Genomic DNA, 25,418 nt, shown 5'->3' with positions numbered 1-25,418 from the left:
CTCATGACTCGGTTTGGTATCCTCAGGGTAACTCTACACATTGTGTCTTCTCATGACTCGGTTTGGTATCCTCAAGGTACCTTATATTAACACACTGTGTCTTCACATGACTCGGTTTGGTATCCTCAAGGTAACTCTACACACTGTGTCTTCTCATGACTCGGTTTGGTATCCTCAAGGTAACTCTACACATTGTGTCTTCTCATGACTCGGTTTGGTATCCTCAAGGTAACTCTACACATTGTCTTCTCATGACTCGGTTTGGTATCCTCAAGGTAACTCTACACATTGTGTCTTCTCATGGCTCGGTTTGGTATCCTCAAGGTAACTCTACACATTGTGTCTTCTAATGACTCGGTTTGGTATCCTCAAGGTAACTCTACACACTGTGTCTTCTCATGACTCAGTTTGGTATCCTCAAGGTAACTCAACACATTGTGTCTTCTCATGACTCGGTTTGGTATCCTCAAGGTAACTCTACACATTGTGTCTTCTCATGACTCGGTTTGGTATCCTCAAGGTAACTCTACACATTGTGTCTTCTCATGACTCGGTTTGGTATCCTCAAGGTAACTCTACACATTGTGTCTTCTCATGACTCGGTTTGGTATCCTCAAGGTAACTCTACACATTGTGTCTTCTCATGACTCGGTTTGGTATCCTCAAGGTAACTCTACACATTGTGTCTTCTCATGACTCGGTTTGGTATCCTCAAGGTAACTCTACACATTGTGTCTTCTAATGACTCGGTTTGGTATCCTCAAGGTAACTCCTCACATTGTGTCTTCTCATGACTCGGTTTGGTATCCTCAAGGTAACTCTACACATTGTGTCTTCTCATGACTCGGTTTGGTATCCTCAAGGTAACTCTACACATTGTGTCTTCTCATGACTCGGTTTGGTATCCTCAAGGTAACTCAACACACTGTGTCTTCTCATGACTCGGTTTGGTATCCTCAAGGTAACTCTACACATTGTGTCTTCTCATGACTCGGTTTGGTATCCTCAAGGTAACTCTACACATTGTCTTCTCATGACTCGGTTTGGTATCCTCAAGGTAACTCTACACATTGTGTCTTCTAATGACTCGGTTTGGTATCCTCAAGGTAACTCAACACACTGTGTCTTCTAATGACTCGGTTTGGTATCCTCAAGGTAACTGAACACATTGTGTCTTCTCATGACTCGGTTTGGTATCCTCAAGGTAACTCTACACATTGTGTCTTCTCATGACTTGGTTTGGTATCCTCAGGGTAACTCAACACACTATGTCTTCTCATGACTCGGTTTGGTATCCTCAAGGTAACTCTACACATTGTGTCTTCTCATGACTCGGTTTGGTATCCTCAAGGTAACTCTACACACTGTGTCTTCTCATGACTCGGTTTGGTATCCTCAAGGTAACTCAACACATTGTGTCTTCTCATGGCTCGGTTTGGTATCCTCAAGGTAACTCTACACACTGTGTCTTCTAATGACTCGGTTTGGTATCCTCAAGGTAACTCTACACACTGTGTCTTCTCATGACTCGGTTTGGTATCCTCAAGGTAACTCAACACATTGTGTCTTCTCATGGCTCGGTTTGGTATCCTCAAGGTAACTCTACACACTGTGTCTTCTAATGACTCGGTTTGGTATCCTCAAGGTAACTCTACACATTGTGTCTTCTAATGACTCGGTTTGGTATCCTCAAGGTAACTCTACACATTGTGTCTTCTAATGACTCGGTTTGGTATCCTCAAGGTAACTCTACACACTGTGTCTTCTAATGACTCGGTTTGATATCCTCAAGGTAACTCTACACACTGTCTTCTCATGACTCGGTTTGGTATCCTCAAGGTAACTCTACACATTGTGTCTTCTAATGACTCAGTTTGGTATCCTCAAGGTAACTCTACACATTGTGTCTTCTCATGACTTGGTTTGGTATCCTCAGGGTAACTCAACACACTATGTCTTCTCATGACTCGGTTTGGTATCCTCAGGGTAACTCAACACACTATGTCTTCTCATGACTCGGTTTGGTATCCTCAGGGTAACTCAACACACTATGTCTTCTAATGACTCGGTTTGGTACAAAGAACATGGACACAGAATTGATTATTAGGAACAATTATTGTTGATTAAAAAAAAACATGTTTTACTTAACCAAATTTTACTATTGTGTACTATCTTATAATAATGCAATGAAATGTTTGTGTCTTCTCAGCTTTTTTATGGACCATCTTTAGATATTATACATAGTTACCTGTAAGCGATTGATTAAATCTTAAGTCACAACTTATCAAATGAATCATTTAAGTGTAATCAAGCTGAATGGGGAAAAAAAGCATAACATTTCATGACTAGAACAGCAATATGAAATGAGTTATTTAATCCAGATTTTATATCCAAAAATATGTTTTGATTAAAAGTCTCCTGTGTATGCACTGCAGTAATAATTGTTTGATTGCACAGTTGTTTTAACGGGGCTGTATTAAATCTCTGATGCTCATATGTAACAACAAGTTGGAAATAAATGGCAGTGGAATATTTGTTGTCGCAGGTGGCTGCTAGTGAAGATAGATGAGCCTGTGTGTGATCTTGTTTAGGGAGGATTACGTTATAATGTGTCTGTGTAATCTTGTATAGCCAGGAATACATTATACAGACCGCACTTAGTGCCGTTCCTACTATTTCTTCTGTAGAAATCAATGTATATTGCATGTTAGACTGGCTACCAGCTCCAACAGATGCTTGTGTAAAAAAAAAATGCCCAACTGAATTCTAATACTAGCTTTTCTGTTTGAATTTATATATGAGAGATCAAAATCATCAATCTCATTTTCATTCATAGCTTTCATATTCTAGAGAGAGGAGCCAACTTCTCAATGTACGTCTGTGAACAATCCATCCTTTCCATGTACTTGTAACTATCTGGATGAATCCATTTGTCTCTAGTTTGAATATCCAAGAGGTCAAAATCATAATATCATTTTCATTAATAACTTGAATATTCTGTAAACAGGGGTCAGTCTAATGGTATCCTTGTGAGGTGTCCTGCTGGATGTCTTCAGCAGTATGTTTCAGTGAGGTACCAAAAACACTATGAAGCCGACATCTGTTTCGTGCTTTCACTGAAAGAGACAAACATGAACATACTGCAGCCTCCCAAAACACACATGCTGCGCAACACACATGCATCTTACACACACTTGGAAGGCCATCCTTAATTAGATGAACATATATCTGTTGATAGGACATATACAGGTAACTGTCCAGCTGAATCAAGCTTATCAGAAGGACAAAATACATGTATATAGCACAATTCGGCACAAGGTCTATGCTGTATTTGTAAATGTCATCATAATAATTCTGGAAATGTCATTTTGACTTTTTATAAGGTTGTTGAGTTTTTAGGCTAAATGTAATGGCTAAAAATCACAGACAAAACTGATAGTGCCAATCAATGATGTTATTGCTTATAATAGATTATAGATCTGTTTTATTATTAGGTCATCTGACCCGAAGGGTCAGGATGACCTATAGTCATCGTGCTTCGTCCGTCGTCGTCCGCCGTCCGCCGTCCGTAAACTTTTCACATTTCAATCTTCTTCTCAAGTTCCACCAATGGGATTTAGATGAAACTTGCCAGAAATGAACCTGAGATGGTCCTGACCAAGTGTTGTTATTTTTCGGGTCGGTCCGAAATCCAAGATGGCCGCCAAATCCGCCATTTTGAAAACACATTTTAAACTTCTTCTCAAGTTCCACCAGTGCTGTTGGGCTGAAACTTGCCAGAAATGATCCTGAGATGATCCCAACCAAGTGTTGTTATTTTTTGGGTCGGTCCGAAATCCAAGATGGCCGCCATAGCCGCCATCTTAAAAAACACATTTTAAACTTCTTCTCAAGTTCCACCTGTGCTATTGAGCTGAAACCTGCCTGAAATGATCCTGATATGATCCCGACCAAGTGTTGTTATTTTTCAGGTCGGTCCGAAATCCAAGATGGCCGCCATAGCCGCCATCTTGAAAAACACATTTTAAACTTCTTCTCAAGTTCCACCAGTGCTATTGAGCTGAAACTTGCCTGAAATGATCCTGATATGGTCCTGACCAAGTGTTGTTATTTTTCGGGTCAGTCCGAAATCCAAGATGGCCGCCAAATCCGCCATTTTGAAAACACATTTTAAACTTCTTCTCAAGTTCCACCAGTGCTGTTGGGCTGAAACTTGCCAGAAATGATCCTGAGATGATCCCGACCAAGTGTTGTTATTTTTTGGGTCGGTCCGAAATCCAAGATGGCCGCCATAGCCGCCATCTTAAAAAACACATTTTAAACTTCTTCTCAAGTTCCACCTGTGCTATTGAGCTGAAACCTGCCTGAAATGATCCTGATATGATCCCGACCAAGTGTTGTTATTTTTCAGGTCGGTCCGAAATCCAAGATGGCCGCCATAGCCGCCATCTTGAAAAACACATTTTAAACTTCTTCTCAAGTTCCACCAGTGCTATTGAGCTGAAACTTGCCTGAAATGATCCTGATATGATCCCGACCAAGTGTTGTTATTTTTTGGGTCGGTCCGAAATCCAAGATGGCCGCCATAGCCGCCATCTTGAAAAACACATTTTAAACTTCTTCTCAAGTTCCACCAGTGCTATTGAGCTGAAACTTGCCTGAAATGATCCTGATATAATCCCGACCAAGTGTTGTTATTTTTTGGGTCGGTCCGAAATCCAAGATGGCCGCCATAGCCGCCATCTTGAAAAACACATTTTAAACTTCTTCTCAAGTTCCACCAGTGCTATTGAGCTGAAACTTGCCTGAAATGATCCTGATATAATCCCGACCAAGTGTTGTTATTTTTGGGTCTGTCCGAAATCCAAGATGGCCGCCATAGCCGCCATCTTGAAAAACACATTTTAAACTTCTTCTCAAGTTCCACCAGTGCTATTGAGCTGAAACCTGCCTGAAATGATCCTGATATGATCTTGACCAAGTGTTGTTATTTTTCGGGTCGGTCCGAAATCCAAGATGGCCGCCAAATCCGCCATTTTGAAAACACATTTTAAACTTCTTCTCAAGTTCCACCAGTGCTGTTGGGCTGAAACTTGCCAGAAATGATCCTGAGATGATCCCGACCAAGTGTTGTTATTTTTTGGGTCGGTCCGAAATCCAAGATGGCCGCCATAGCCGCCATCTTAAAAAACACATTTTAAACTTCTTCTCAAGTTCCACCTGTGCTATTGAGCTGAAACCTGCCTGAAATGATCCTGATATGATCCCGACCAAGTGTTGTTATTTTTCAGGTCGGTCCGAAATCCAAGATGGCCGCCATAGCCGCCATCTTAAAAAACACATTTTAAACTTCTTCTCAAGTTCCACCAGTGCTATTGAGCTGAAACTTGCCTGAAATGATCCTGATATGGTCCTGACCAAGTGTTGTTATTTTTCGGGTCGGTCCGAAATCCAAGATGGCCGCCAAATCCGCCATTTTGAAAACACATTTTAAACTTCTTCTCAAGTTCCACCAGTGCTGTTGGGCTGAAACTTGCCAGAAATGATCCTGAGATGATCCCGACCAAGTGTTGTTATTTTTTGGGTCGGTCCGAAATCCAAGATGGCCGCCATAGCCGCCATCTTAAAAAACACATTTTAAACTTCTTCTCAAGTTCCACCTGTGCTATTGAGCTGAAACCTGCCTGAAATGATCCTGATATGATCCCGACCAAGTGTTGTTATTTTTGGGTCTGTCCGAAATCCAAGATGGCCGCCATAGCCGCCATCTTGAAAAACACATTTTAAACTTCTTCTCAAGTTCCACCAGTGCTATTGAGCTGAAACCTGCCTGAAATGATCCTGATATGATCTTGACCAAGTGTTGTTATTTTTCGGGTCGGTCCGAAATCCAAGATGGCCGCCAAATCCGCCATTTTGAAAACACATTTTAAACTTCTTCTCAAGTTCCACCAGTGCTGTTGGGCTGAAACTTGCCAGAAATGATCCTGAGATGATCCCGACCAAGTGTTGTTATTTTTTGGGTCGGTCCGAAATCCAAGATGGCCGCCATAGCCGCCATCTTAAAAAACACATTTTAAACTTCTTCTCAAGTTCCACCAGTGCTATTGAGCTGAAACCTGCCTGAAATGATCCTGATATGATCCCGACCAAGTGTTGTTATTTTTCAGGTCGGTCCGAAATCCAAGATGGCCGCCATAGCCGCCATCTTGAAAAACACATTTTAAACTTCTTCTCAAGTTCCACTTGTGCTATTGAGCTGAAACTTGCCTGAAATGATCCTGATATGATCCCGACCAAGTGTTGTTATTTTTTGGGTCGGTCCGAAATCCAAGATGGCCGCCATAGCCGCCATCTTGAAAAACACATTTTAAACTTCTTCTCAAGTTCCACCAGTGCTATTGAGCTGAAACTTGCCTGAAATGATCCTGATATAATCCCGACCAAGTGTTGTTATTTTTTGGGTCGGTCCGAAATCCAAGATGGCCGCCATCTTGAAAAACACATTTTAAACTTCTTCTCAAGTTCCACCAGTGCTATTGAGCTGAAACCTGCCTGAAATGATCCTGATATGATCTTGACCAAGTGTTGTTATTTTTCGGGTCGGTCCGAAATCCAAGATGGCCGCCAAATCCGCCATTTTGAAAACACATTTAAAACTTTTTCTCAAGTTCCACCAGTGCTATTGAGCTGAAGCTTGCCTGAAATGATCCTGATATAATCCCGACCAATTGTTGTTATTTTTTGGGTCTGTCCGAAATCCAAGATGGCCGCCAAATCCGCCATTTTGAAAACACATTTAAAACTTCTTCTCAAGTTCCACCAGTGCTATTGAGCTGAAGCTTGCCTGAAATGATCCTGATATAATCCCGACCAATTGTTGTTATTTTTTGGGTCTGTCCGAAATCCAAGATGGCCGCCATAGCCGCCATCTTGAAAAACACATTTTAAACTTCTTCTCAAGTTCCACCAGTGCTATTGAGCTGAAACCTGCCTGAAATGATCCTAATATGATCCCGACCAAGTGTTGTTATTTTTCGTTATTTTTGGGTCGGTCTGAAATCCAAGATGGCCATCATAACCACCATCTTAAAAAACACATTTTAAACTTCTTCTCAAGTTCCACCAGTGCTGTTGGGCTGGAAATGGGTGAGGATGCCAAGGAAGGCGAGCCAACATAGTGTTGTTATTTTTTGGGCCTCGTAAAAACTTTGACATGTCAGCAATATGGCGGCCATTTTGTAACATGATTGGACAATCATGGTTTTCCTGAACAACACCTATTTCAAGCTTCTTCTCAAATTCCACCAATGGAATTCAGCTTTAACTTACCAGAAATGATCCTGATATGGTCCTTACCAAGTGTTGTTATTTATCGGGTTGGCCAGAAATCCAAGATGGCCGCCATGGCAGCCATCTTGAAAAACACATTTTAAACTTCTTCTCCAGTTCCACTGGTGCCATTGAGCTGGAAATTGGTGAGAATGTTAAGGAAGGACAGCCAACAAAGTGTTGTTATTTTTTCGGCCTCGTAAAAACTTTGACATGGCAGCAATGGCGGCCATTTTTGTAACATGATTGCGCAATTATGGCTTTCCTGAACAACACCTATTTCAAACTTCTTCTCAAATTCCACCAGTGGGATTCAGCTCTAACTTACCAGAAATTATCCTTAGATGGTCCAGACCAAGTGTTGTTATTTATTGGGTCGGTCAGAAATCCAAGATGGCCACCATGGCCGACAGTGCCAGTATATACTTGCTACAGAGAATGCATACTACAATAATATATGGGTTTTAATTTAGAGTCAGATGACCGTTAAGGCCCCTGGGCCTCTTGTTGTAGAGTAAAATAGGAAAGATAACAATTGTCTGTCTGGCATTTCTTAATATTTACATTTGATCTGGATCAAGCATGTGTTGCGAAAATACTGTTTGATCACATCATCAATATTGTGCAATTGTGACAGTACTAGTGTTACTACTGACTTAACAGTTTCACAAACTTCATAAACTGATAATTTTAGAATAAACTAACAAAGCAGAACTTTGTTAACGGAAATGATGTCATAGTCCTATAACACACATTTCTATTGCTTACAAAGTAACATAAAACCCTATGGGAATTTTATTAAAGTTTTGTCATCAAAAATAGCATTGCAAATGTTGTCATCAAGAATAGCAAAACATTTTATAGGACTATAAATATCAATTGCTTTAAAAAAATTAAGGAATTTTGTATTAGATTGTTAACTTTGACTTAAATATACATGTACTAGGGAATTAATTAACAAGATAGATGGTTGTTTTATTGCAGATAGACTAGCTAACCCGTTAATGACAACTGAAATCTGTTTAGATACCCCAGTAAAACACAAGCTCAGCGGAAACCGTAACTAACAGACAAATTATGAGGACAGAATTTTATCTGCGGTAAGGAATTTATTGCATTAACAGATCACTGGGTTTATTGATCGACCTTAATTTCTGTTTCTGCAGGAACACAACGCCCTGATGGTAGACGAAGAAAACGACATTCGTATCATTGGAGTGTTGACCATTACCTTGTTGCTATTTATAGCCATTATAGGCATGGAATGGGAGGCAAGGGTATGTATCTTACTGATGTACATAACAGATTGCTATCAGTCATGTACAGAATCAGGTCCCAATATAGCACACACAATGACCTTCACATGGCTACATGCTTGGTTTTTACAGCATAATTTGGCCCTATGAATGAAATTAATAAAAATGACAAGACATTTCAAGAAACATGCCTAGCAACTTGATGCTTTTCATTACAATGTATCATTTTAGTGCTAGAAAAATTAAATTTTATTTTGATGTTGGAAATATAAGACATTATTTTGATGCTTGATAGATCTTACAATATTGGTTTGGTCCTATATAGGTATAGCAGTATTACTTTGATGCTAGAAAGATCTTACAATATTGGTTTGGTCCTATATAGGTATAGCAGTATTACTTTGATGCTAGAAAGATATTACAATATTGATCTTTGATGCAGGTGCTCTACAGTGATCAGTCCATCCATTTGTCTGTCTGTTTTTCTTCTTTTGCACAATATTGATGGAAGTAAATGGAGTATGATTCTTAAAAATTTACCTGATGATTTCCATGCATCCTAGTTCTGCTTGGTACTTTAATTTTTCTGGCTGATCAGATTCAAAATTGCTGCTTATCAGCAATCTTAGATTTTAACATTAAAAAAATACATTTAAAAAAAAGTTTTGTTGGCTCTTACTGGTTAATATTTTGTTATGATATTATGAAGCAAAGTTGGTCACAATACAACAAGAATTGAACTGATTGTAGGTCAAGGTCATCAGATCAAAGGTCAAGGTCAGATTCAAAGATATAACAGTGTTATTTTGTTGCTAGAAATTAAAGATATTACAATATTATTTGGAAACTAGAAAGATATAACAGTATGATTATGAAGCTAGAAAGATATTGAAATATTATTTTGATGTTAGGAAGATATTACAATATTACTTTGATGCTAGAAAGATGTTACAGTATGATTTTGAAGCTAGAAAGATATTGAAATATTATTTCGATGTTAGGAAGATATTACAATATCATTTTGATGTTAGAGAGATGTGACAATATTATTTTGATGCTAGAAAGATGTTACAATATTATTTTCAAATTGATAATACAACAGTTTTACAGCGTTATTTTTCTGTCATGCTTGACCACAGCTAGTGCTTGATTATTATGTATAAAGCCACAATAGATTTTAAGTTCTGCATTAGTGTCTATAAAATGTGTTTGCTTCTCTATTTCAGGCCCAGGTGATTTTGTTAGTGCTTTTGTTAGTTGCTATAGTTAATTATATGATAGGAACATTTATACCACCATCTCCTGAACAAGTTTCAAAGGGTATCGTTGGTTATAAAGGTAAGCCCTTTTGTGTTAAATCTACTACAACATTATCTATTACAATGATTTTAAATACAATAGAGCTAGAATGATTCTGTGATTATGAATAGACTATTTTCTATATTATAATTCCTGTAGAGCTAGATTTAGAGCTTTTACGTAGATACAGTATTTGTGATAAACATAAAACATTCTAAGGGAGGTAACTCAAATACACAATATATATTGAGAACATGTAATCATATTTTACCACCTTGATAACAACCTACAGGTTAATTTGATTGTTACCTGGTAACTTACTGTCTAGTTGGTAATATATGAGGGAGATTTAATTTCACTATATTTACTGTGGTAAAATTTAGTGGGAAATTTGATAGCACAGGTATCTTGACATTTACCAGTTTCCTTCAGAATTCTGATACGGCAGCATCGGTATAGTTTAATACTGACAAGGGCAGGAACTAGTCAAAACTTGGACACCTACAAATAGAGTATTTAAACAATTTAACAGTATCAAAAGTTTGTAATGATATGAGGTTAACTAGCAGTGTCTGTAGTGACACTTTTCAGAAATATATCTCAAAAACAAATTTGATTCTTTTTCAGGTGAAGTTTTTGTGGACAATTTAGGACCAAAATATACAAATGGGGAAAATTTCTTTTCTGTTTTTGCCGTGTTTTTCCCAGCTGCTACGGGTATTTTAGCTGGAGCAAATATCTCAGGTGATTTAAAGGTAGGTTATATTGAAGGATCATTGCAATTTTGAAAAATTTGAATACATGTATACCATTGATGACGACAGCTTCCTTGGGAAAAAATGTATTTGTCCGTTTTTAGGTCACCTGAGACATAGTCTCAAGTGACCTATTCTAATTGCCTTTTGTCTGTCATGGTGCATTGTCCGTCAAGACCCAGATATGGTAGAGGCAAATACTCTTCATAGATCAACCAAATTTGTAAATTTCCTGAACCTGGAATCTAACGTTTCCCCATAGGGGTGAATTTTACTTAAGTTTTTATTGGGCAATTACATTTGCGAGGATTATTTGTTTAATGTTTGTTGAATTAAGGCTTCATTGATTAGAATTATCAGTATTAGATGACAGTTTGGTAGTATGCACATATCGGCTCTGACTGACCCCCAGGGCCTGATGGGCGGGGTCAAACTGGGTCAAATTGACTGAAGTATGTTATAACTCATGTGACCATTAAGGCCCATGGGCTTCTTGTTGTAAGCGCTCCATCTTCAGATGTTGGTCTATTCTAATCACCCTGCGTCTGTGGTCTATGGTCTGTCTGTCCATAAACAATCCTTGTATTTCTTTAAAAATACTGGAGGGACATTTCTCAAACTTAATGTGTAGGTTCCCCTTTGTCCCTACAGATGGCTATCTTGAATTTTGATAATTTATTAAGTTTGTTATCACTATTCTTATAAAGAACTTGAGGGAGATTCCTCCTACTATGTGTAGTTTCCCCTTGGTCCCTTGTTGTGCCATTTCTGTTTAGATTTTTGATCAGAAAAACAAAATGGCTGACAGGTGGCCATCTTGGATTTTGATAATTGAAGTTTGTTATCCTTATTGCTTGAATAGAACTGGAGGGATATTCTTTAAATTTCATGTGTAGGTTCCCCTTGGTCCGTGGTTGTGCCAATCAAATTAATTTTTTTTTGGTAAGAAAAAAAAATGTCTGACAGGTGGCCATCTTTGATTTTGAGAATTGAAAATTGTTATCTCTGTTTCTTGAAAAGTACTGGAGGAATGTTTCTCAATTTTCACATGTAGGTTCCAATTGTTCATGTTATCAGATTATTAAGATGTAAAATCTCTTGTTTGACTATCTTAGGACATTATCTTACAGAATCACATCATCCTTTTAATGCCTGAAATGTTTTATTGATGCATCATTTACTTTACTTTATTTTCTCTCAAAGGATAACATATATAGATACATTTAAAATCACAATTTCTAATTGTGCATTGTCAAAGTCAGAATTTATAACACAGATTGTTTTGGTTTTATTTTACAGAATGCGCAGAAAAACATTCCAAAAGGGACCTTTTACTCTATACTCATATCCACAATTGTGTATATTGGAGTAGCATGGATCCTTGGTGCTACTATCATGCGGGAAGCATCAGGATATGCTACCACAGCACTTCAGTCAGTTATAGTCGGCAATGCTAGTGTTAATGGTACCTTCCTGTCCGTAGTTAATAACACACTCCAGCCCAGTGCTGTTAGTCTGGCCAGTAACTGTAGTCTCGGCAAGGACGGCACATGTGAATACGGTCTTCTCCATGACTACAGGGTACGTTGTAAATAATATTGTATTAATGTTTTAGATAAACATTTAAATTGTTAACAAAATAGTTCCGCCTGGGAAAAGACTGGAAAGGTTATATACTGTTTTCTTATCCTTTTGTTATGTGCATATTTTGTCAATATGTCAATAATTTTATCACAGTAAGTTTAATTTATTGTATATTTCAACAATAAAATACTTGAATTGAAATAAAGTGGCACAATGTTATGAATTTTAAGCGTCATGATTTTCAAGAAATATTTTATCATTGATGAATAAGATGTGAAAAAAACAAGTAATTTGTTTAAAAGATATGATAAACTATTTAGTAATTTCATTGATTTACGTGTAAATTTTTATCTGTTTATAGGCTATGGAGATATCTTCCGGATTTGGCCCCCTGGTAACGGTTGGAATATTCTCTGCCACACTTTCCTCTGCACTTGCCAGTCTTGTTTCTGCTCCTAAAGTCTTCCAGGTACCGTTGTTTACAGAAGTTGATGTAGTATTAAAACATAGCTGGATACTTTTAAATATTTTATATAATAATTCTATCTTGGCTTTCCGTAGCTTTGAAAAGATAGATATTCCTGGAAAAAACGTTTTCTGTGTTTTATCCCTTTTCTTTCCGCTGCAGTTTAAGAGGACAGGATAGCAGACAATGTTTGTAATTTCTCCTGTGTAAGATAAATAATAATAAATTTTCTACTTTACAGGCAGTTTGCAAAGACAAGATATTCCCAAAAATCCATATCTTCGCCAAAGGTTACGGTGCCAGTGATAACCCTAGGCGAGCGTATTTACTAGCTTATTTTATTGGTTTAGGATTTATATGTATTGGTAAGTGGTTCTGCTTTATACTGAGTGCTGTGTCACTTTACATTTTTTTTTTTTTTTTTTTTTATAACTGACAGTGTGCTCTATTTCGAGTGGTTGATAAACAAATTTAAATTATTATCTTTCTATCTCTAGTAGTTAAAAATCTTTAAAAAATCTGGTTTTTTCTTTTTTCTTTTTTCTTTTCTTTTTTTATCAAGACAAAGTGATCTAATGATAAGAAAATGTTATAATTAGATCATTCATGAATGATGATTAGAAGATGATATAATTAGGGTAATTAAAAGCAAGTTTAGCTTTAATTTCAACTAGGGGAATATTTTGAAAAAGTTCTGGGTTGATCAATTTGTCCTCAGAAAGAATATCTCTATTTTTAAGTTAAGTGTAAACCATCAATAGACATAAAAACTAATTAATAAAATCGTGCTTTAAAAATATGGAGAATAACGATAACATTATGGAGTGTTTTGTGTGTTTAAATGTTTTGCTGTTGTGTGTGGTTTCTAACCTGATTCTGCTTCCTGCCTACAGGTGATTTGAATGCTATTGCCCCAATCATATCTAACTTCTTTCTGATGTCCTATGCCCTCATCAACTATTCCTGTTTTGATGCCTCGCTTGCCAGGTCTCCAGGTAACGACTATTAACACTAACATCCAAAAATTGTGTGATTTTACATCAGACTGGTGGAAACCATTCATGATATGTTTCATGTAAAAATTTTGGGATCTACTTATCAAAATGATAAAAAAAAAAAAAAACCTGGTCATAAACTGATGGGAAAAACTGCCAGTACATTAGTCTCTAAAGTTAATTTAAAATTTAATTAAATGGTTTTCTTAGTTGTTGATATACAAGTATCTGTTATAGTAAAATGTTTTCTTAGTTGTTGATATACAAGTATCTGTTATAGAAGTTGTCAGTGGATAATGTTTTCAATCAATCACATGAGAGCTATATTCAGATTTGCTATTTGATGACACTTGAGTTTAGTTTGGTAAAATATTTTATTTACAAGTGGACAATTTATCTTAGTATTATTATTCATTTGAGATGTGAACTATTTGATCGGTCATTAGATATATCCCGTACAACCATAATAATAATGTCCACAAACACCCTGTTTGCATATGAAGCCCAAATAGCGATTGTTAATGATGTGAATGACCTAACTGACCCCAAAACATTGTAAAATCATGGAAAATTGCATGACCATGAAAGGTCAATGTAGCATGACCCCAAAAGGTCAATGTAGCATGACCCCCAAAAGGTCAATGTAGCATGACCCCCAAAAGGTCAATGTAGCATGACCACCAAAAGGTCGATGTAGCATGACCACCAAAAGGTCGATGTAGCATGACCACCAAAAGGTCAATGTAGCATGACTCCTGAAAGGTCAATGGAATTCCTCTTCCTTTGAATTTAGCTAGCATCATGAATCCTTGGCAAAGTGACCAAGATAGATCTCAAACAAACAACAACAAAAACAAAATTGCTGTTTTTGCTTTAGTTAATACATTAGTTATACCTCTAAATAAAAGGTACAGATAATTTAATATTTCCTCATCTTTTACATCTTTATAAAATTATGAACCTATACATTATATGTGATCTATCACTGTTACTTACTCAATTCATTGACAATTGGTTGTGATGTGTTTTAGGATGGCGTCCAGCATTTAAATACTACTACATGTGGTTGAGTCTCCTTGGTGCCTTAGTTTGTATAGCTGTGATGTTTATAATCAACTGGTGGACAGCCTTAATAACATTTGCTGTGATAGCTTTTCTCTTTGTATACGTACACTACACCAAACCAGGTAAGTAGTGATTTTCACTGAATGGGATTGAAAAGTTGAAAATTAAGTAATTTAAATTGTACATCAGTGAAAATATGATAATATGTTTTGATGGTCTGATAAACTTACCCGGTCATTGGAATTATTAAATAGATTTTATCAATCTGATCAATAAATGAAAATTAAATGATAAGTTAAATAGGTTAATTAGATATAATTAACATACACAGGTAGTTAAATTCATTGATGAGCAAAAACTTTTTTATTGATTTGTACTCAAATGGATTGATATTTAATAGCTATATTGCATATATTCATTTATGTTAAATCCTGATTTCAGATGTGAATTGGGGCTCATCTACCCAAGCTCATGTGTATAGAAGTGCTCTGCAGTCTGCTCTCAAACTCCTGGCTGTAGAGGACCATATCAAAAACTTCCGGCCACAAATTTTGGTGCTAACAGGCTTGCCTTCGAGTCGGCCAGCCCTGGTGGACTTTGTGTACACTCTGACGAGGAAAATCAGTCTCATGATGTGTGGACATATTCTCATTGTAAGTGAAATGTGCAACTTTGGGTCTAAGAAAAATTTTTAATTGCACTTTGATGTGTCCAGATGCAATATCAACTTAAGTTAAATGTCCTAGAATAAATTTAAGTTAAATGTCCTAGAATAAATTTAAGTTAAATGTCCTAGAATAAATTTTTGCAATTGCATTGAAAAGGTTTACAACGCTTGTAAGCTTAATGAGTTATTGACACATATTAATATCTAAAAATAGAACCTGCAAACTTTGAGTACATTGTATCAACACGTACCTACACATAAAATTTAAAGGATGCATTTCAACATTTTCAAAATTGCTCCAAAAATAGTTCGCACTAATTTGTCAATTATCAATTTAAGGGCTGATAGTTACATCTGCATTTTGGTACTTTAGGGGAATCAAGGTGATTGTTTGCGTGAGATAAATAAGAACAAGTCTGGCATTGTCTACCAATGGTTCAAACAACGCAAGGTCAAGTCCTTCTACAGCGTCACCTCAGCACCAACATTCAGGCAGGGAGCACAGAGCATCATGCAGGTAAAGCAGGCCACAAAGTATTTTGTAGATGATAAAAAGGTCTTTGTACAAAATCAAAAGCCTAACATATTTACACGGGGCCTCAGCTAGGTCATCATATAGGTAAAATGGGTCACAAAGTATTTCATAGATGATACATAGGTCTGTGTACAAAATAAAAGGCCTAACATATGTACAAGGGGCCTCAGGGCATCATATAGGTAAAATGGGCCACAAAGTATTTTATTGGTGATACAAAGGTCTTTGTACAAAATGAAAAGCCTAACGTATTTACACGGGGCCTCAGGGCATCATGTAGGTAAAATGGGTCACAAAGTATTTTGTAGATGATACATAGGTCTGTGTACAAAATAAAAGGCCAAACATATGTACAAGGGGCCTCAGGGCATCATGTAAGTAAAATGAGCTACAAAGTATTTTATTGGAAAATAATAAGTATAAATAAGCATCCAAATATATTGTTATGTAGAATGGGAACACATTTTAAAATTTGTAGAGATCGAATAGATTTTATGGTTTAAAAAAAATTGACTGTTAAAATGTTACATTTTACATACAGTCTGGTGTACATGATTTGTTTCCTTCAGAATGTCGGAGTAGGGAAGCTTCGACCTAACATTCTAGTGATGGGCTTCAAGTCTGACTGGCGAACCACCCACCATGAGGAAGTGGACGGCTACTTCAATACCATTCAGTCAGTATCCAATACACTCTCTACTGTACGATGTTACTGTATACACGTAGAATTTGTTTGGAGATCTTGCTTCAGTTTCCTGGAAATATTTTCACTTAAGATTTTTCAATTCCCAGAGGAAACAGATTGGTTAATGGAAATCTTAATCCAGCTTAGAAATTTTGTTTAATGAAAATCTTAATCTAACTAAGAAATTTTGTTTAATGAAAATCGTAATCTAGCTAAGCAATTTCGTTTAATGAAAATCTTAATCTAACTAAGAAATTTTGTTTAATGAAAATCTTAATCTAGCTTAGAAATTTTGTTTAATGAAAATCTTAATCTAGCTTAGAAATTTTGTTTAATGAAAATCTTAATCTAACTTACAAATTTTGTGAAAATAAGACAAAATATTATGGATTTTCCTGTCTTAACATATTGTCTGGTACTTTTTAACATTAAAGACGAAGATGGATAGCATTTGTATAGTCAAATATATACAATAATAAAATATGTGTAATGTACCTGAGGTAAGAATTGACAGTAAAGGTGATATAACAATTGGTGTAACATCATAATTACCTTCACCGTTCAGTCCATTAACACTTTACTCTATCTTGCTAGATTGATCAGATTTAAGGATAGAGTTGCAAAATCCTCCAAAAATTTGGCCATTGTATGTGTACACATACTTCACTTCTGTTTGAACACAATAATGTTATGGTACTGTGTAGTTTTTCAGACAGATATAAAACTTCTTAATAAATAGACATTATTTTTATCTTCATTTTAGTCATATCATCACAATGGTACAATTTTGGAACTTGCTGGTATTTCATATATTCTTTATTTTTCATTAATTCAACATTTCACACAAAAAAAATGTCTTCACTTACCATTTGTTTTTCATTAAAAGTCATTGATGTTAAATAGAATGAATACACATCATAATCATTTTTATAAAATCCTTGTTTTTTTTTCACCAAGAAATCACATCACTTTACATTAATGAGGAGCCACATTCACATTGCTGTGATGTCATTTTCACATTTTGAAATCTTAAAATCTTTTCTTGTTAATGTTATTGGGTTTAATAACTGATAGAGAATGGAATCAGATGGAAATGGATTAATTTGTTATTAATATTTGTATTCAGAATTATTCTAAGAGTTGTGTTTTTTGTCACAGAATAAAACATAGGACAATATTTTTATTTAATGTGATAAGAAAACTATTCTTTCACAGACAACTTTTACTCAATAAGAAATCATTTGTAATGTTATACCCCTCTAAGGCTTTTTCACAAAAGTTATAAATTGAGATGTTATACCTATTGTTTAAGGTTAAATACCAATACGAAATGTTTCGAAGTTGATAATGAAAAAGCAATATCTATAATTCATAGTGTTTAAAAAATTATGATGATCATTTATTTCATCAAAGATTTTATAATTGGACTGCAATTATGTGAACATTGGTGAGACTTAATGTATCAGTTAATTGAAAATAATATTAAATATATTCTTGACTTTGTAGTGATGCATTTGACCTTCAGTTTGGTGTTGGTATTCTGAGAGTCTCAGAAGGATTCTATAATGAACCTAATCAGAATGACTCGGGCAATGAGTCGCTTGTCCAGCACAAACTTGACGGTACGTATATAAATAAGATAATATCACTGACTAATATATTAATTCTTAATAACATCTTTTTCTCTAAACGTTTCTCTTTAATGGTGAAATATTTAGCATGAGATGGTGTATATAGGTGTTTAACAGACATGTTTTGGTCCTACAGCCTCTCCTGAACTTATACATAGCAACTGTTGTGGACCACACACGACCGCCAAAAGTATGCAGACTTTGTAAAGTGTTCGTGCATGATTAGCTAGGTGTTGTGATTTGTAAAATGTCTATAGCATTTTCTGTTTTTCCCACCTTTGATTTCTTATTCCAATATTTTTTGTATTTCGTTAATATTTCTTTCCTTGCTTTTATCGTGAGATTGTTAAAATTTTTAGCAGCAAATTCTTGATGCAAAATCTATATGACAACCTGTAATGGACTTTCAAACACAAACCTGTCATGTTTGGTGATGAATTTTCAATAAAAGACGTTTTATTGAAATATCATATGTGTTCGTGTTTGATGTGCCATTGGTCAGTTGTCAAGATACAAGTGTTAAAATCATGATAGGTACTAAATGATGATACAAAACAGTATAGATAACTTTATATAATTTATTCAGTAAGGTTTTGTTAACATGAGCAGTCTTGATAGAGAGTATTTCAATGATGGCTTGTGTTAAATGTGTAAAATGTGATGAATTTGGTAAAATGTGATGAAGAATACTTAGAAAGGCATTAGAAAAGACCATCTTTATATATTATTTTACATGATCTGTTGGTCTGCATATTTCATATCTAATGTATGTTTTTAAAGTTTATTGAGAATTTTACCTACAGAATTTCTAACAATGTAATGCTAAATGTATATTTTTCATACAATTTGAAATGCACTAGGGTAGCATACCACAAACAACTGGTATACTGTATACCAAGAACTGTTCACCCCAGTTTAACTTTTGTCTTTTTCATGCTCTATCGATCATGCTCGCAGATCTCAGCAAGGAATGTGAATACATGTAAATGGTTAAATTAACTCTGGTCAAACTTAGGGTTAACTGGTGAGGGACGAATATTTGACAGGGGATGGTCAAACTTAGGGTTAACTGGTGAGGGACGAATATTTGACAGGGGGAAACGTTTCCACGCATACAGTAACTAGTAATGTATTTAGGGATGTGAATTGAACAATATCAATATGGTTACAGCTGATGAAGAGGAGGTCCCTTCCTACCCCAGCACACCGACCATGCTGCGTAAACACAGTCGATCATCTGAGGGCTCTCTTCCTGACAACGGCGATACACCAGAGCGGGATGACAGCCACCATCTACTGGTCTACGAGAATTTGCTCAAACAACAAGATAGATTTGCCAAAAAGCAGAGGGGAACTATAGACGTCTGGTGGCTGTTTGATGATGGAGGTTAGAATCATTGACATGAATTCGGGTATATTTGAATGTGCACAGTGCAATTTTACCATAAAGTTTTATTTCTCATGATCAGAAAGGTTTAGGAAACCCTTTATCTTTGTAGTTATTGTACAGGATTAACTAAATAAATGAATCTGTGATATGCATGACCTTAAATGACCTTGTCATTTCAGGATTGACCTTGTTGATTCCTTATATCCTTACAACGAAGCTATACTGGGGGAACTGTCGGTTAAGAATCTTCATTGCGGGTACTAAGAGGGGCGAGATTGACAGAGAACAGCGACAGTAAGTGTCAGCTCAGTGTTACAATATAATAACAGCTGAGTAAAGATTTGGGAGACAGATAATTGCAAACTTTTCTCAGTTATGAGGTTTCACCTTTTCCTTAATTGACCTTTTTCCAAAGGAATTAATGCTTCAAATTATAACACTTTACATCTGTTTGATTTGTTTCAATTTTCATTCTTTAAAATTTGTTAGAATAAAAGTGAAAAATAATGATATTAAATTTCATGCAGTTTTGTTGGAATATGGATGTAAAAAGTTAATCTAATGATAAAATATTATTAAAAGTTAATCATGCTAATTAGAGATCTCATTTAGTGAAATATGCTTCTCTGATGACTCATTTGACAAAATAATTGTACCTACAGGATGGCCACTTTACTGAGCAAGTTCCGTATTGAATGTAAGGAAATCACAGTAATAGCTGACATAGGAAAATCTCCTGAGAAGAAGAGGTAAGCAACTTAATTAAAACAAGAGTGTATCAGTGAGGTGAAAGTGTTTCATAGATGAATGTATTGTTATTTTCTGGTTGTTAAATAGGTAATGGCTAAATTCATATTAAGACATAAATGTTAATGATGATTTATTTACAATCTACCAACTAGTTCAATAAATTTTTTGACGTCATATATCCCTTTTACATCTTTTTACATCTTTTTGAACTACTGACATTTCTTGAACTGATTAAAATCATCGGTGTTTATCCTAATGTTAAAGTCCACATCTATTTCACCATATTTCCTACCGTATCACTGAAATACTTCTCTAAACTCAAATCCATTTACCAGGTTTGTTTGCCTGCCATCAGAGACTAGGCAGGCACAGATTAATTATGTATAGTGTGAGGAGTGATATTAAGGTATACCAATGATAAACACTTGTAATACCTTAATTGGGACTAGTAGTGGGAAGTTCATATATAATTTATTTGTGGGATTTTTGAATAGTGATGTAAAATATGTGTTATAATGTAAATATATGTAGGAGTACTGTGATGAACATTGATGGTTGGGTTTGTCCATCATAGTCTGCCACAAAGTGATTTTCATTACTTGAATTATATGCAGTATCTGGAAAAAATCTGCCCAACTTAAACTTAAATAAAAATAAAACAAGAACAAAAACAAAACTAAAACAGCTTTAATTAAAAGTTAGGGTCAAACCTGTACAACATAGCAGGGCCCTTACTTGTCTGTCATTTGGGTCAGTGAAGTTTAACTCTGTGTATTTTAGTGAAGTGGAGTTTGACAAGTTGTTGGATGGATGGATGTTAGATGAGGAGAAGGGAGAAACACAGGAAAAATATCCATGGAAAATATCAGAGGAGGAGAAAGACTTACTTCAAGATAAGGTAAGATCACTAAAATATATGCATTGACAGGTTTTTATCTCAATAAAACATTCCCCACAGGTCAAAAGCAGGTGTGATAACCAACAACACAGGTGTGATAACCCAAAAGTTAAGGACAATATTAGGAAGCATTTATTAGAAAAAATTTGATGGACATTTGAAATATTATAAGTTAATCCAGATTCAATAGACTCCCTTCCAGCCTCACCTCACCCCACCCCAATAAGGATAAGGCAAGGCAACATATGGACTAGATATATGTCTTTCTCCAAAACAGAGGGCTACTCTCTCACTCCATCAGAAAACTGACCATAGCAATAGGGGAAGTCACATAGGCAATAAACCAGAAACTAACTAGCTCTAGCACAACATCCATGAATTGAATATATACATAATACTGTCATGTAGTAAGTTAGTAACAAAGTTTCGTAGATGGATAGGTGAACAGAGAATGGAAACGATGTGAAGTGGCTAGTTTTATAACTGAAGTGCCTTGCAGAGTGGATACCTTTTGGTACTTGTGTATAGTTGAGCAGAGAAAATATAAAGATTTATCACCCACAACTCTTCGACCAAGTTTGCAGACAAAAGATATTTAATAGTGTCTCTAGTAATAAGTATATTTAACAAGTGTGACTAATATTTGCATACTGATTTAACTTACTAGAATAATAATTGACAGTTAAAGTTTTATCGTTATTTCTCGGAAAATACATAGCGAATCTCCTTCAGATTTCATATGTAGGTGTCCATCTTGGATTTTACCAGTTTTTAGCTGATTTTTAAGGAAATTGCTTTTATCATGATTCATCGTGAAATTACAGTCAAAGTTAAGTACAAATAACATTTTCCAGTAAACATAAAAAATAAGCCTTTTGTTAGTATAATTGACTACTATATTGTGTTTGCTGTATAATTTAATGTATGTTTTTATTTTCAGACGAAGAGAAATATCCGACTGAAGGAGCTTCTAGTGAAGCATTCCAGTGATGCATCATTAGTTGTCATGTATGTTTATTTAAAGAATTATAATCTCGTACATGTAATTATCACAAGCGTGACAATCTCCTGACGGAGTACAAAGTCTCCGTCATGTTCTTGTTATAGATGATGTAAAGGTGAACACAATAATGATTTCACAAATGAAGTAGGCGTTCTCTTTATGGATTAAGATACATCGGTACATGTATGGGATGGAAGCGCTCAAAATATATACTAGTACTAGTGTATGTGTGAAGCAATGCAAAGACCACCCTTTTGAAGAAAAACCTTGTTGTTTATTTGATTAATGGTATAGATATTTCATGAGATGACAATTCATTAAAAAAAATTAAGTACCCAAAAGAAGGATGTCTAGTAAATATACATTATTAAATCTAAATTACATTATTTTTTGCAGGACTCTACCTATGCCAAGAAAGGGCACCTGCCCGACAGGTCTGTACATGGCCTGGTTAGATACTCTAACCCGCGACATGCCTCCCATACTCTTAATCAGGGGCAACCAGTCCAGCGTACTCACCTTCTACTCCTAACTACGCAAACACATGACTTCCACCTCATCTCACATCTCTATAGATCTCCGAGGATGGAACACCTTTACGCAATAATGTGGGGAAATGTTGAATCTCAGAAATGGCAAACGAGCTGAACAAGCAATATTATATTATACAGATGTATAATGAATCTCAAAATTATAATTATACTTGCAATATTCTTTTATTTGTATTGAGAATTAGAAAAGAGATGGGTAGGGACGATTTGGTAAGTCAAAGCATAACATGCTGTTGTGTTATTCATGTATAAAAAATGTCAAAGTGTGTGAGATTGCACTGCTGAAGACTCTGTCACATTGCTATGGATATATTACCAACAGCATACTGTACATTTTTTGTTTTTTCCTGATTTTAAAATGTCTTCACAATCTTATATCCAATAGAAGGAAGTAGGATTAAAAAAATTCATAAATAATTATATTAATGGTCAGATATATGACAGAGTGAATAAAGATTGTTTTCCTTGGAACTTGGGTGAATTGTAAAATAAACTACTGTATGTTGATAGTTATGGTAGTATGGTGCTGAAGTATGGCCTAAATATTGTAACATTTGTGATAACTTAGGAAGGCTTCCATTAGAAGAGACTAGGCACAGGTTATTTAAGGATGGTGTGTGGAGTGATATTAAGGTATATACCATTGATAAACACTTGTACAAATGTAATACCTGAATGTAGATGCGGGACTAGTAGTAGGTAGTGGACATACACTGGACCTGTATTTGTGGGAATTATATGAAATATGTACATGTAATGTAAATATATGTAGTAGAACTGTGATGAACATTGTTTGATGGTTAAGATTATGCATTGAATGCAATGTTTCTACTAGACTAACTAGCTGGGTGAAAAACTGATCTTTTGAAGACAAAACCTAAAACCATATTCATTTTCCAAATTGTACTGTACTGTTACTGAAGATTGGAGGGATCCGGGAAGGAAACTTAAGTACTGAGTCTTGTTGATAGAATTTGAAGCTCATTATTGATGTTATTTGGTGTGGGAGGTCATGTATGTTTTAAACACCAAAGAAATATTTGGTGTGGGAAGTCCTGTTTTAACCAATACACTTTGGTAGATTTTCTTTACACTCATGTGTTCCAAAAGTGATAGACTGTGTTCTATATCCTATATATACCATTTACAATAACCACTGCCTGTATGACAAGTATAATCCCCAATACCAGCTTTTGTTCAGAATTTACCATCAAACTTCATCAGTCTGTGATATTTGATGCAAGCTCTATAAGGGGTCAACTTAACCCCTCGTACATCTTTTTCATCTGTTATGTTCGTCACATGTTATGCAAGCTTGTACCCGAATGGGCATTTGATAAATAAAACAGGCATTTTGTTAATAAGAAGTTATTAATTCAGATATTTTAAGTACATTTAATTGTTAAAACCTTCCAAATGTGTCTCAGAATTCTGTTTATAATGACTGTGTATGTTAATTATTGATGATGTCATGTTTATTGCACCATACTTTAAATGATATTTTTGAGTCAAACATGAACTTGATGACCCTTTATGATCATTAGCCTTTAAAAAGACATAAACGGTATTGCCATGGTCATCCTTCCGTAAGATGTGCATTGTACGTCGATTTGTGATTGGTCCCCTGACATAGATGTCCACATATCGTAATCCTGCCTGTTTTGTAACAAACTTCCACAAGTTGTCCAATCATTGCATTTGTATTCATCTAGAGATTTGTTGTATAACTTTTGTAAAACAACAGATTATTTTAATATCGTAGGGATATTGATGCTCTAAAATTTGGCTGATGATTTGATAGAAGTGTAATAGAAATATTTTGGGAACATTTCTTGAAAAAATTGTATGATAATATACACAATGGAAAACAACAGATTATTTTAATATCGTAGGGATATTGATGCTCTAAAATTTGGCTGATGATTTGATAGAAGTGTAATAGAAATATTTTGGGAACATTTCTTGAAAAAATTGTATGATAATATACACAATGGAAATTTACATGATTTTTTCCCCAAAAAAATGGTCCAAAATAACATATGTCATCATAGATGGGGGGGGGATCGTGTAGGTGTTCAAGGATATGGAGTGCCAAATGGTAAAGAGGTTTGATGTACATTCAATTCAGCATTCTCAGAAAGCACTCTGGTGGTCTTTTCCCATTAGATTTTACCTGTATGTTCTTTGTCCCTAGTTGTACATGTTAATTCCAGGGGCTAATTAGAAGAACAGAAATATTTTGTGTATACAACATGGCAGTAGAACAGATAATTTAGAGGAAAGATATGAAAAGTAAAGAGGAGTATAAAGTTATTTAAAACTAATGAAGATCATTAAATGTTCGGCACCAACATCTCTCTGGTCTATTGATGGAATTGGAATAAAAAATACAGTTAGTGAAATATTATGATTTTGAGGGAAAAAATACCATGGGGGAGACCTTCAGGACTGTTAATGGTTGTATTACCTAGAAGTATGAGTTATCTGTGAATGTACATGTGGTCTATTTAAACTGATATTTTTGGGTTTTTTTTGTAATTAATATTTTGTTAATTG

The 25,418-nt window shown here is 35.4% G+C and overlaps 1 protein-coding gene across 1 annotated transcript in view; it reads left to right on the top strand.

The window, feature by feature from the left end:
• Positions 1–24,723, top strand: part of LOC117335194 (solute carrier family 12 member 2-like) — a 51,584-nt gene extending 26,861 nt beyond the window's left edge. Inside the window, exons 5-22 of the mRNA XM_033895177.1 lie at positions 8,499–8,609; positions 9,815–9,926; positions 10,515–10,642; positions 11,942–12,223; positions 12,588–12,695; positions 12,934–13,057; positions 13,586–13,687; positions 14,719–14,874; positions 15,194–15,405; positions 15,793–15,936; positions 16,524–16,630; positions 18,146–18,261; positions 19,442–19,657; positions 19,840–19,954; positions 20,323–20,409; positions 21,191–21,308; positions 22,249–22,316; positions 22,708–24,723. Coding sequence (XP_033751068.1) covers positions 8,499–8,609; positions 9,815–9,926; positions 10,515–10,642; positions 11,942–12,223; positions 12,588–12,695; positions 12,934–13,057; positions 13,586–13,687; positions 14,719–14,874; positions 15,194–15,405; positions 15,793–15,936; positions 16,524–16,630; positions 18,146–18,261; positions 19,442–19,657; positions 19,840–19,954; positions 20,323–20,409; positions 21,191–21,308; positions 22,249–22,316; positions 22,708–22,843 — 2,442 coding nt within the window. The 3' untranslated portion in view covers positions 22,844–24,723. The remainder of the gene's footprint in view (positions 1–8,498; positions 8,610–9,814; positions 9,927–10,514; positions 10,643–11,941; positions 12,224–12,587; positions 12,696–12,933; positions 13,058–13,585; positions 13,688–14,718; positions 14,875–15,193; positions 15,406–15,792; positions 15,937–16,523; positions 16,631–18,145; positions 18,262–19,441; positions 19,658–19,839; positions 19,955–20,322; positions 20,410–21,190; positions 21,309–22,248; positions 22,317–22,707) is intronic.
• The last annotated feature ends 695 nt before the right edge of the window (positions 24,724–25,418 follow it).

The sequence above is a fragment of the Pecten maximus genome, chromosome 9 (assembly GCF_902652985.1).
Source record: "Pecten maximus chromosome 9, xPecMax1.1, whole genome shotgun sequence".
Taxonomy (NCBI): domain Eukaryota; kingdom Metazoa; phylum Mollusca; class Bivalvia; order Pectinida; family Pectinidae; genus Pecten; species Pecten maximus.
The sequence above is the reverse complement of the archived record's forward strand: the minus strand, read 5'-3'. Positions and strand labels throughout refer to the sequence as shown.